This window comes from Salvelinus fontinalis, chromosome 40 (genome assembly GCF_029448725.1).
Source record: "Salvelinus fontinalis isolate EN_2023a chromosome 40, ASM2944872v1, whole genome shotgun sequence".
NCBI classification, from domain to species: domain Eukaryota; kingdom Metazoa; phylum Chordata; class Actinopteri; order Salmoniformes; family Salmonidae; genus Salvelinus; species Salvelinus fontinalis.
The window spans coordinates 19345452-19358149 of record NC_074704.1 but is presented as its reverse complement, the minus strand read 5'-3'; the positions used below and the strand labels follow the sequence as shown (position 1 = coordinate 19358149).

The 12698-nt window shown below is 36.2% G+C and overlaps 1 protein-coding gene across 2 annotated transcripts in view; it reads right to left on the bottom strand.

Moving 5' to 3' along the window:
- The window catches only part of LOC129839390 (metal transporter CNNM2-like), a 70871-nt gene that overhangs the window by 15739 nt on the left and 42434 nt on the right, over positions 1-12698 (bottom strand). For both annotated transcript variants that reach the window (XM_055906810.1, XM_055906809.1), the window contains exons 2-3: positions 1235-1378; positions 679-816 (exon numbers count right to left, since the gene is read on the bottom strand). In XM_055906810.1, coding sequence (XP_055762785.1) covers positions 679-816; positions 1235-1378 — 282 coding nt within the window. The remainder of the gene's footprint in view (positions 1-678; positions 817-1234; positions 1379-12698) is intronic.

Sequence of the window (12698 nt, the reverse complement as noted above, 5' to 3'; positions counted from 1 at the left end):
GGACTATTCCATTCGACCCATTGCCCTAGGCAAGCTCAATCAAGCACATCTCAATCAAGAATTTCAAACATATGTGAATGCAGGTCTGGCATGCAGACACATAGACATGCTTTCTGTGAGAACCCCAGCAATCAGCCAAACTGTTGAAAGTGATGTCATCGTGAAAGTAGTGTAACCACATTGTGATATGTGTTCCAAGCTAAATGCTACAGTCTCCCAACCGCTGAGAACATGACACGCAAGCAAATAGTCGGCCATGTTTTCAGACTGAGCCATATAAAGTCTGTGCAGACATCCCATGCCGCGCTCCCCAGAGGCCTAGTGTCTCCTCTCCTCTCAGACAATCACCCACGTGTACATCACACACACACACACACACATTCTCATCTCAAACACACACTCTCGCCACACACACACACACACACACACACACACACACACACACACACACACACACACACACACACACACACACACACACACACACACACACACACACACACACACATTCACTTGTCGCAAACACACACACAAACACACACTCTCGCCCTCTCCACACACACACACACACACACACACACACACACACACACACACACACACACACACACGTTCCACAGTCAGGGTTCTGAGGGCACACTGGGGGAAGTCAAGCAGCAACGCAGTGTGCACACTTGCCTGTTGCTAGGTAACGCAGGGTTGCCAGCAGAAGCTGAGGTGATATTTTAACCTTCATTTCACTGTCGTTGGGCTTGAAGGCTGAGAAATCCTGCTTCCGCTCACGGTGGGTGATTTTCTTCTTCGTTTTGTTGTCAGCTGAGGGGAGAAAGAATTGGGGAATGAGATGAAAGGGGAGGAATTGTTTTTAGGAAAAGGGAAAAATTGTAAGCTGACTTTGATAGTGCATTTTCTTGGTACAAGGGTGAATAAACTTTAATTAATCAAAGGAATTTATTTTCAAGCAAATATATTATTTCCCTATGGACAATGTATGTACAATTTAAAATTAAAAAAATGGGGGAAACAGAGTTGCTGTTGAAACATTACTGAACATAACATAACATTAAAACATTATAAAATGCCTGGAAGGTAAACCTTTGTGGTAGCACGTTACATTACAGCAGATAATAAAGTGGTACTAGTCTGGTAACAGGTTCAAGTTACTCAAAATGAAAACATTGATACCACTTAATATCAGTAAAATGTGCGTGAAGTAAATAGTTTGGGCACCTACTGTACAAGTCTGTCTCGTCCAGGATCTCTGACTTGATGATTTCCTCGATGATGTCCTCCAGGGTGACGATGCCCAGGACCTCGTAGAAGGGGTCCCCCTCACCCTCGTTGTTCACCCTCTGAACTATGGCCAGGTGGGATTTACCTAACACACACACACACACACACAGAAGGAGAGATAGAGAGACAGAGACAGAGATAGAGAGAGATAGAGCGATAGAACACACATTTAAGAGGTTGTAAAGTTTGGGTCATAGTGATAAAGTGCAGCAAGAACCTCTGTCTCCAACGTTATAAAGGTCAACTTATGAATACTGTGGTCTTTTTGAACACTCAGTGGATAGAGGTCAAGTACTCTCTGTTCATGCAATATATCACTAATTATAAACCGGTTGGTTCGAGGCCTGAATGCTGATTGGCTGAAAGTATGACAAAAAAATATTTTTTACATTGTTAAACAGTTTATAACAGCAATAAGGCATCTCAGAGGTGTGTAGTATATGGCCAGTATTCCGCGTACTGTATCCAGGTACTCCATGTTCCGTCGTGCAAAAGAACAGCCCTTAGCCGTGGTATTTTGGCACCATAACACACCTCCACAGGCCTTATTGCTTAATGATACATGGCATAAAGTAATAAAGCACACATCATACAGTATTTCACATCTGGGATATTTCATCAGGGCATATACAGTGCATTCGGAAAGTATTCAGACCCCTTCATTTTCCCACATTTTGTTATGATACAGCCTTATGATAAAATTGATTCAATATTTTTTTCCCCTCATCAATGTACACCCCGATACCCCATAACGATCAAGTTAAAACAGGTTTTTAGACATTTTTGCTGAAAATTTAAAATAACAAAAATAACTCATTTACATAAGTATTCAGACCCTTTGCTATGAGACTCGAAATTGAGCATCCTGTTTCCATTGATCCTCCTTTAAATGTTTCTACAACTTGATTAGAGTCCACCTATGGTAAATTCAATTGATTGGACATGATTTGGAAAGGCACACACCTGTCTATATAAGGTCCCACAGTTGACAGTTCATGTCAAGAGCAAAAACCAAGCCATGAGGTCGAAGGAATTGTCCATAGAGCTCAGAGACAGGATTGCGTTGAGGCACAGATCTTGGGAAGGGTACCAAAAATGTCCTGCAGCATTGAAGGTTCCCAAGAACACAGTGGCCTCCATCATTCTTAAATGTAAGAAGTTTGGAACCACCAAGACTCTTCCTAGAGCTGGCTGCCCGGCCAAACTGAGTAATCAGGGGAGAAGGGCCTTGGTCAGGGAGGTGACCAAGAACCCGATGGTCACTCTGACAGAGCTCCAGAGCTCATCTGTGGGGATGGGATAACCTTCCAGAAGGACAGCCATCTCTGTAGCACTCCACCAATCAGGGCTTAATGGTAGAGTGGCCAGACGGAAGCCACTCCTCAGTAAAAGGCACATAACAGCCCACTTGGAGTTTTCCAAAAGGCACCTAAAGGCTCTCAGAACATGAGAAACAAGATCCTCTGGTCTGATGAAACCAAGATTGAACTCTTTGGCCTGAATGCCAAGCGTCATGTATGGAGGTAACCTGGCGCCATCCCTACGGTGAAGCATGGTGGTGTCAGCATCATGCTGTGGGGATGTTTTTCAGCGGAATGGGACTGGGAGACTAGTCAAGATCGAGGCAAAGATGAACAGAGCAAAGTACAGAAAGCTCCTTGATGAAAACCTGCTCAGACTGGGGCAAAGGTTCACCTTCCAACAGGACAATGAACCCTAAGCACACAGCCAAGAGAACACAGGAGTGGCTTCGGGACAAGTCTCTGAAGGTCCTTGAGTGGCCCAGCCAGAGCCCGGACTTTAACCCGATCGAACATCTCTGGAGAGACCTGAGAATAACTGTGCAGCAACGCTCCCCATCCAACCTGACAGAGTTTGAGAGGATCTGCAGAGAAGAATGAGAGAAACTCCCCAAATACAGGTGTGCCAAGCTTGTAGCATCATACCAAAGAAGACTCGAGGCTTAAATCGCTACCAAATGTGCTTCATCAAAGTACTGAGAAAAGTGTCTGAATACTTATGCAAATGACAAATAGTAAAAAAAATATTATATTTTTATTTTCCCATAAAATACGTATGAACACACTGGGTATATGCTTTGAGGTTTGCAACTTAATAAAAGCTTGCAGAAAGTAACAGTGAGTAAGTTAGTGACACTAGTAACACAGCAGTAACAGTAACATAGTAACACTAGTGATACAGTAGTAACAGTAACATAGTAACACTAGTAATACAGTATTAACAGTAACATAGTAACACTAGTGATACAGTAGTAACAGTAACATAGTAACACTAGTAATACAGTATTAACAGTAACATAGTAACACTAGTAACACAGCAGTAACAGTAACATAGTAACACTAGTAATACAGTAGTAACAGTACCATAGTAACGCTAGTAATACAGTATTAACAATAACATAGTAAGACTAGTAACACAGTAGTAACAGTAACATAGTAAGACTAGTAATACAGTAGTAACGGTGAGATGGTAACACTAGTAATACAGTAGCAACAGTAACATAGTAACGCTAGTAATACAGTATTAACAGTACCATAGTAACGCTAGTAATATAGTAGTAACAGTAACATAGTAACACTAGTAAAACAGTAGTAACAGTGACATGGTAACACTAGTAATACAGTAGTAACAGTAACATAGTAACACTAGTAATACAGTAGTAACAGTGAGACAGTAACACTAGTAATACAGTATTAACAGTAACATAGTAACACTAGTAATATAGTAGTAACAGTACCATAGTAGCGCTAGTAATACAGTATTAACAGTAACATAGTAACACTAGTAATACAGTAGTAACAGTGAGACAGTAACACTAGTAATATAGTAGTAACAGTACCATAGTAACGCTAGTAATATAGTAGTAACAGTACCATAGTAACGCTAGTAATATAGTAGTAACAGTAACATAGTAACACTAGTAATATAGTAGTAACAGTACCATAGTAACGCTAGTAATATAGTAGTAACAGTACCATAGTAACACTAGTAATATAGTAGTAACATAGTAACACTAGTAATACAGTAGTAACAGTACCATAGTAACGCTAGTAATATAGTAGTAACAGTAACATAGTAACACTAGTAATACAGTAGTAACAGTAGCATAGTAACACTAGCAATACAGTAGTAACAGTAACATAGTAACACTAGTAATACAGTAGTAACAGTAACATAGTAACACTAGCAATACAGTAGTAACAGTAGCATAGTAACACTAGTAATACAGTAGTAACAGTGAGATGGTAACACTAGTAAAACAGTAGTAACAGTGAGATGGTAACACTAGTAATACAGTATTAACAGTAACATAGTAACACTAGTAATACAGTAGTAACATTGAGATAGTAACACTAGTAATACAGTAATAACAGTGAGATGGTAACACTAGTAATACAGTATTAACAGTAACATAGTACCACTAGTAATACAGTAGTAACAGTGAGATGGTAACACTAGTAATACAGTAGTAACAGTGAGATGGTAATACTAGTAATACAGTAGTAACAGTAACATAGTAACACTAGTAATACAGTAGTAACAGTAACATAGTAACACTAGTAATACAGTAGTAACAGTAACATAGTAACACTAGTAATACAGTAGTAACAGTAACATAGTAACACTAGTAATACAGTAGTAACAGTAACATAGTAACACTAGTAATACAGTAGTAACAGTGAGATGGTAACACTAGTAATACAGTAGTAACAGTAACATAGTAACACTTGTAATACAGTAGTAACATTGAGATAGTAACACTAGTAATACAGTAGTAACAGTAACATAGTAACACTAGTAATACAGCAGTAACATTAACATAGTAACACCAGTAATACAGTAATAACAGTAACATAGTAACACTAGTAATCAAGTAATAACAGTAACATAGTAACACTAGTAATACAGTAATAACAGTAACATAGTAACACTAGTAATACAGTAGTAACAGTGAGACAGTAACACGAGTAATACAGTAGTAACATTAACATAGTAACACTAGTAATACAGTAGTAACAGTAACATAGTAACACTAGTAATACAGTAGTAACAGTAACATAGTAACACTAGTAATACAGTAGTAACAGTAACATAGTAACACTAGTAATACAGTAGTAACAGTAACATAGTAACACTAGTAATACAGTTAAAACAGTGAGACAGTAACACTAGTAATACAGTAGTAACAGTGAGACGGTAACACTAGTAATACAGTAGTAACAGTGAGATAGTAATACTAGTAATACAGTAGTAACAGTAACATAGTAACACTAGTAATATAGTAGTAACAGTAACATAGTAACACTAGTAATACAGTAGTAACATTGAGATAGTAACACTAGTAATACAGTAATAACAGTGAGATGGTAACACTAGTAATACAGTATTAACAGTAACATAGTACCACTAGTAATACAGTAGTAACAGTGAGATGGTAACACTAGTAATACAGTAGTAACAGTGAGATGGTAATACTAGTAATACAGTAGTAACAGTAACATAGTAACACTAGTAATACAGTAGTAACAGTAACATAGTAACACTAGTAATACAGTAGTAACAGTAACATAGTAACACTAGTAATACAGTAGTAACAGTAACATAGTAACACTAGTAATACAGTAGTAACAGTAACATAGTAACACTAGTAATACAGTAGTAACAGTGAGATGGTAACACTAGTAATACAGTAGTAACAGTAACATAGTAACACTTGTAATACAGTAGTAACATTGAGATAGTAACACTAGTAATACAGTAGTAACAGTAACATAGTAACACTAGTAATACAGCAGTAACATTAACATAGTAACACCAGTAATACAGTAATAACAGTAACATAGTAACACTAGTAATCAAGTAATAACAGTAACATAGTAACACTAGTAATACAGTAATAACAGTAACATAGTAACACTAGTAATACAGTAGTAACAGTGAGACAGTAACACGAGTAATACAGTAGTAACATTAACATAGTAACACTAGTAATACAGTAGTAACAGTAACATAGTAACACTAGTAATACAGTAGTAACAGTAACATAGTAACACTAGTAATACAGTAGTAACAGTAACATAGTAACACTAGTAATACAGTAGTAACAGTAACATAGTAACACTAGTAATACAGTTAAAACAGTGAGACAGTAACACTAGTAATACAGTAGTAACAGTGAGACGGTAACACTAGTAATACAGTAGTAACAGTGAGATAGTAATACTAGTAATACAGTAGTAACAGTAACATAGTAACACTAGTAATATAGTAGTAACAGTAACATAGTAACACTAGTAATACAGTAGTAACAGTAACATAGTAACACTAGTAATACAGTAGTAACAGTGAGATGGTAACACTAGTAATACAGCAGTAACAGTAGCATAGCAACACTAGTAATACATCAGTAAGAGTAGCATAGTAAGACTAGTAATACAGTAGTAACAGTAACATAGTAACACTAGTAATACAGTAGTAACAGTGAGACAGTAACACTAGTAATACAGTAGTAACAGTGAGATGGTAACACTAGTAACACAGTAGTAACAGTAACATAGTAACACTAGTAATACAGTAGTAACAGTAACATAGTAACACTAGTAATACAGTAGTAACAGTAACATAGTAACACTAGTAATACAGTAGTAACAGTAACATAGTAACACTAGTGATACAGTAGTAACAGTAACATAGTAACACTAGTAATACAGCAGTAACAGTGACATAGTAACACTAGTAATATAGTAGTAACAGTGAGATGGTAATACTAGTAATACAGTAGTAACAGTAACATAGTAACACTAGTAATACAGTAGTAACAGTAACATAGTAACACTAGTAATACAGCAGTAACAGTGACATAGTAACACTAGTAATACAGTATAAACAGTAACATAGTAACACTAGTAATACAGTAGTAACAGTGAGATGGTAACACGAGTAATACAGTAACATAGTAACACTAGTAATAGAGTATTAACAGTAACATAGTAACATTAGTAACACAGTAGTAACAGTAGCGCAGTAACACTAGTAACACAGCAGTAACAGTGAGATGGTAACACTGGTAATACAGTAGTAACAGTAACACTGTAACACTAGTAATACAGTAGTAACAGTAACATAGTAGCACTAGTAACACAGTAGTAACAGTAACATAGTAACACTAGTAATACAGTAGTCACAGTAACATAGTAACACTAGTAATACAGTAGTAACAGTAACATAGTAACACTAGCAACACAGTAGTAACAGTAGCATAGTAACACTAGTAATACATTAGTAACAGTGAGATGGTAACACTAGTAATACAGTAGTAACAGTGAGATGGTAACACTAGTAATACAGTAGTAACATTGAGATGGTAGCACTAGTAATACAGTAGTAACAGTAGCATAGTAACACTAGTAATACAGTAGTAACAGCGAGATGGTAACACTAGTAATACAGTAGTAAAAGTAGCATAGTAACACTAGTAATACAGTAGTAACAGTAGCATAGTAACACTAGTAATACAGTAGTAACAGTAGCATAGTAACACTAGTAATACAGTAGTAACAGTAACATAGTAACACTAGTAGTACAGTATTAACAGTAACATAGTAACACTAGTAATACAGTAGTAACAGCGAGATGGTAACACTAGTAATACAGTATTAACAGTAACATAGTAACACTAGTAATACAGTATTAACAGTAACATAGTAACACTAGCAATACAGTAGTAACAGTAACATAGTAAGACTAGTAATACAGTAGTAACAGTGAGATGGTAACACTAGTAATACAGTAGTAACATTAACATAGTAACACTAGTAATACAGTAGTAACAGTGAGATGGTAACACTAGTAATACAGTAGTAACAGTAGCATAGCAACACTAGTAATACAGTATTAACAGTAACATAGTAACACTAGTAATACAGTATTAACAGTAACATAGTAACACTATTAATACAGTAGTAACATTAACATAGTAACACTGGTAATACAGTATTAACAGTAACATAGTAACACTATTAATACAGTAGTAACAGTAACATAGTAATACTAGTAATATAGTAGTAACAGTGAGATGGTAACACTGGTAATACAGTAGTAACACTGTAACATTAGTAATATAGTAGTAACAGTAACATAGTAGCACTAGTAATATAGTAGTAACAGTAACATAGTAACACTAGTAATACAGTAATAACAGTGAGATAGTAACACTAGTAATACAGTAGTAACAGTAGCATAGTAACACTAGTAATACAGTAGTAACATTGAGATGGTAACACTAGTAATACAGTAGTAACAGTAGCATAGTAACACTAGTAATACAGTAGTAACAGTGAGATAGTAACACTAGTAATACAGTAGTAACATTGAGATGGTAACACTAGTAATACAGTAGTAACAGTAACATAGTAACACTAGTAATACAGTATTAACAGTAACATAGTAACACTAGTAATACAGTAGTAACAGTAACATAGGAACACTAGTAATACAGTAGTAACAGTAGCATAGTAACACTAGTAATACAGTAGTAACAGTAGCATAGTAACACTAGTAATACAGTAGTAACAGTAGCATAGTAACCCTAGTAATACAGTAGTAACAGTGAGATAGTAACACTAGTAATACAGTAGTAACAGTAGCATAGTAACACTAGTAATACAGTAGGAACAGTAGCATAGTGACACTAGTAATACAGTAGGAACAGTAGCATAGTGACACTAGTAATACAGTAGTAACATTGAGATAGTAACACTAGTAATACAGTAGTAACAGTAACATAGTAACACTAGTAATACAGTAATAACAGTGACATAGTAACACTAGTAATACAGTAGTAACATTAACATAGTAACACTAGTAATACAGTAGTAACAGTGAGATGGTAACACTAGTAATACAGTAGTAACAATGAGATGGTAGCACTAGTAATACAGTAGTAACAGTAGCATAGTAACACTGGTAATACAGTATTAACAGTAGCATAGTAACACTAGTAATACAGTAGTAACAGTAGCATAGTAACACTAGTAATACAGTAGTAACAGTAACATAGTAACACTAGTAATACAGTAGTAACAGTAGCATAGTAACACTAGTAATACAGTAGTAACAGTAACATAGTAACACTAGTAATACAGTAGTAACAGTGAGATTGTAACCCTAGTAATACAGTAGTAACAGTAACATAGTAACACTAGTAATACAGTAGTAACAGTAACATAGTAACACTAGTAATACAGTAGTAACAGTAACATAGTAACACTAGTAATACAGTAGTAACAGTAGCATAGTAACACTAGTAATACAGTAGTAACAGTAACATAGTAACACTAGTAATACAGTAGTAACAGTGAGATAGTAACACTAGTAATACAGTAGTAACATTAACATAGTAACACTAGTAATACAGTATTAACAGTAACATAGTAACACTAGTAATACAGTAGTAACATTAACATAGTAACACTGGCAATACAGCAGTAACAGTAAGACAGTAACACTAGTAATACAGTAATAACAGTGAGATAGTAACACTAGTAATACAGTATTAACAGTAGCATAGTAACACTAGTAATACAGTAGTAACAGTAACATAGTAACACTAGTAATACAGTTAAAACAGTGAGACAGTAACACTAGTAATACAGTAGTAACAGTGACATAGTAACACTAGTAATACAGTAGTAACAGTGAGATGGTAACACTAGTAATACAGTAGTAACAGTGAGATGGTAACACTAGTAATACAGTAATAACAGTGAGATGGTAACACTAGTAATACAGTAGTAACAGTAACATAGTAACACTAGTAATACAGTAGTAACAGTGAGATGGTAACACTAGTAATACAGTAATAACAGTGACATGGTAACACTAGTAATACAGTAGTAACAGTAACATAGTAACACTAGTAATACAGTAGTAACAGTAACATAGTAACACTAGTAATACAGTAGTAACAGTGAGACAGTAACACTAGTAACACGGTAGTAACAGTGAGATGATAACACAAGTCATACAGTAGTAAGAGTAACATAGTAACACTAGTAATACAGTAGTAACAGTGAGATGGTAACACTATTAATACAGTGGTAACAGCGCGATGGTAACACTAGTAATACAGCAGTAACAGTGACATAGTAACACTTGTAATACAGTAGTAACATTGAGATAGTAACACTAGTAATACAGTAGTAACAGTAACATAGTAACACTAGTCATACAGTAACATAGTAACGCTAGTAATACAGTAGTAACAGTGAGATGGTAATACTAGCAATACAGTAGTAACAGTAACATAGTAACACTAGTAATACAGTAGTAACAGTAACATAGTAACACTAGTAATACAGTAACATAGTAACGCTAGTAATACAGTAGTAACAGTGAGATGGTAACACTGGTAATACAGTAGTAACAGTAGCATAGTAACACTAGTAATACAGTATTAACAGTAACATAGTAACACTAGTAATACAGTATTAACAGTAACATAGTAACACTAGTAATACAGTAGTAACAGTAGCCTACTGTGATGCTGTATCAAAACATGATATTAAGCTCTTGGCCCATAACGTGACTGTATTGATCTGTATCAATCAGTATAAAATAAGAAACAATGTTCTACTGTCTGGCACGCAATCATTCCATTGGTCATCTGATGGAAAGAAACCTTAACCCACATCTGCTTTCCCAGGACCCTCTACTACACAGCCACTGTCTACAAAAAACCCTCCATGCAAAATACTGTCAACCAAAACGCTAAACAAATTCTTTGCCTTTTCTCAGCGAGTGATCATTTAAAAGGAATTTTCCAGAGGAGGCCCGGCCCGGGCTAATATTAGCCCAGAAAATGAAGTTTCCGTTCCCGCCCTCCCGGGTGATATTCTCACTGACTGAAGCCACTACTGTGTGATCAGATTGTCTTGGAGCTTGTAGGGTCGTTTAGATGCAGATAGGGCATAGTTTAAATACTAAGGACTCTCTCTCTCTCTCTCTCTCTCTCTCTCTCTCTCTCACACTCTGGTCCCTCAATGGGGTAAATGGATCCAGTCAAGTACTTCAGCAACAATCACTCTACACTGTGTTACTCTGCGCACCTGAGGTAGTTGGAAAACAGAACAGCTCCATGTTGATCAGAGGGAAAGCACTCCAAACACACAGGTGTTGCAGATCGAGTAGAAACCAACCCTGGAATGTGTGTTATCATAGCCCTTTCCTGCAGTCAACTGACCACCTAACCTCATTGTGGAATGTTATTCATATTTTTCTTCATTATAAAAATTTTAAAAAGCAGAAAATATGGTGTTTCTGTGTCAAACAGTTTGGTTATATACTGAACAAAAATATAAACTCAACATGTAAAGTGTTGGTCCCATGTTTCATAAAAGATGGCAGAAATGTTCCATACGCACAAAAAGTTGATTTCTTTCACATCTTGTGCACAAATTTGTTTACATCCCTGTTGGTGAGCGTTTCTCCTTTAACAAGATAATCCATCCACCTGACAGGTGTGGCATATCAAGAAGCTGATTAAACAGCATGATCATTACACAGGTGCACCTTGTGCTGGGGGAAAATAAAAGGCCACTAAAATGTGTAGTTTTGCCACACAACACCATGCCACAGATTCCTCAAGTTTTGAGGGAGGGTGCAAATGGCATGCGGACTGCAGGAATGTCCACCAAAGCTGTTGCCAGAGCATTTAATGTTAATTTCTCTACCATAAGCCGCCCCCAACGTCGTTTTAGAAAATATGGCAAGTCTAACCAGCTCATAACCGCAGACCACGTGTAACCACGCTAGCCCAGGACCTCAACATCCGGCTTCTTCACCTGCGGGATCGTCTGATAACAGCCACCCTGACATACCAGCCACCCAGACAGCTGACGAAACGAAGGAGTATTTCTGTCTGTAATAAAGCCCTTTTATGGGGAAAAACGAATTCTGATTGGCCGGGCCTGGCTCCCAGGCCCACCCATGGCTGCGCCCCTGCCCTGAATGTGAAATCCATAGATTAGGGCCTAATGAATTTATTTCAATTGACTGATTTACTTATATAAACTGTAACTCAGAAAAATCATTGAATGTTGCATTTATATTTTTGTTCAGTATATTTCAGTCTTCTTTGATGTGTATGAAGTGTAATATTGGGATGCAAACTCAAAATGTAATAATTTAAATTCTATATCTGACATGTTATAGGTGTCTTCTGTTTTTAAGCCCATAACCGTGTGTGTGAGGTGTATACTTTTGTTTCAAAGTAGATTTGTTTAACCTTTCTAGCTAGCGGAACCCCTGACAACATTCCGCTGAAAAGGCAGCGCGGGAAATTAAAAAATATTTTTTTGAAATATGTACCTTTCACACATTAACAA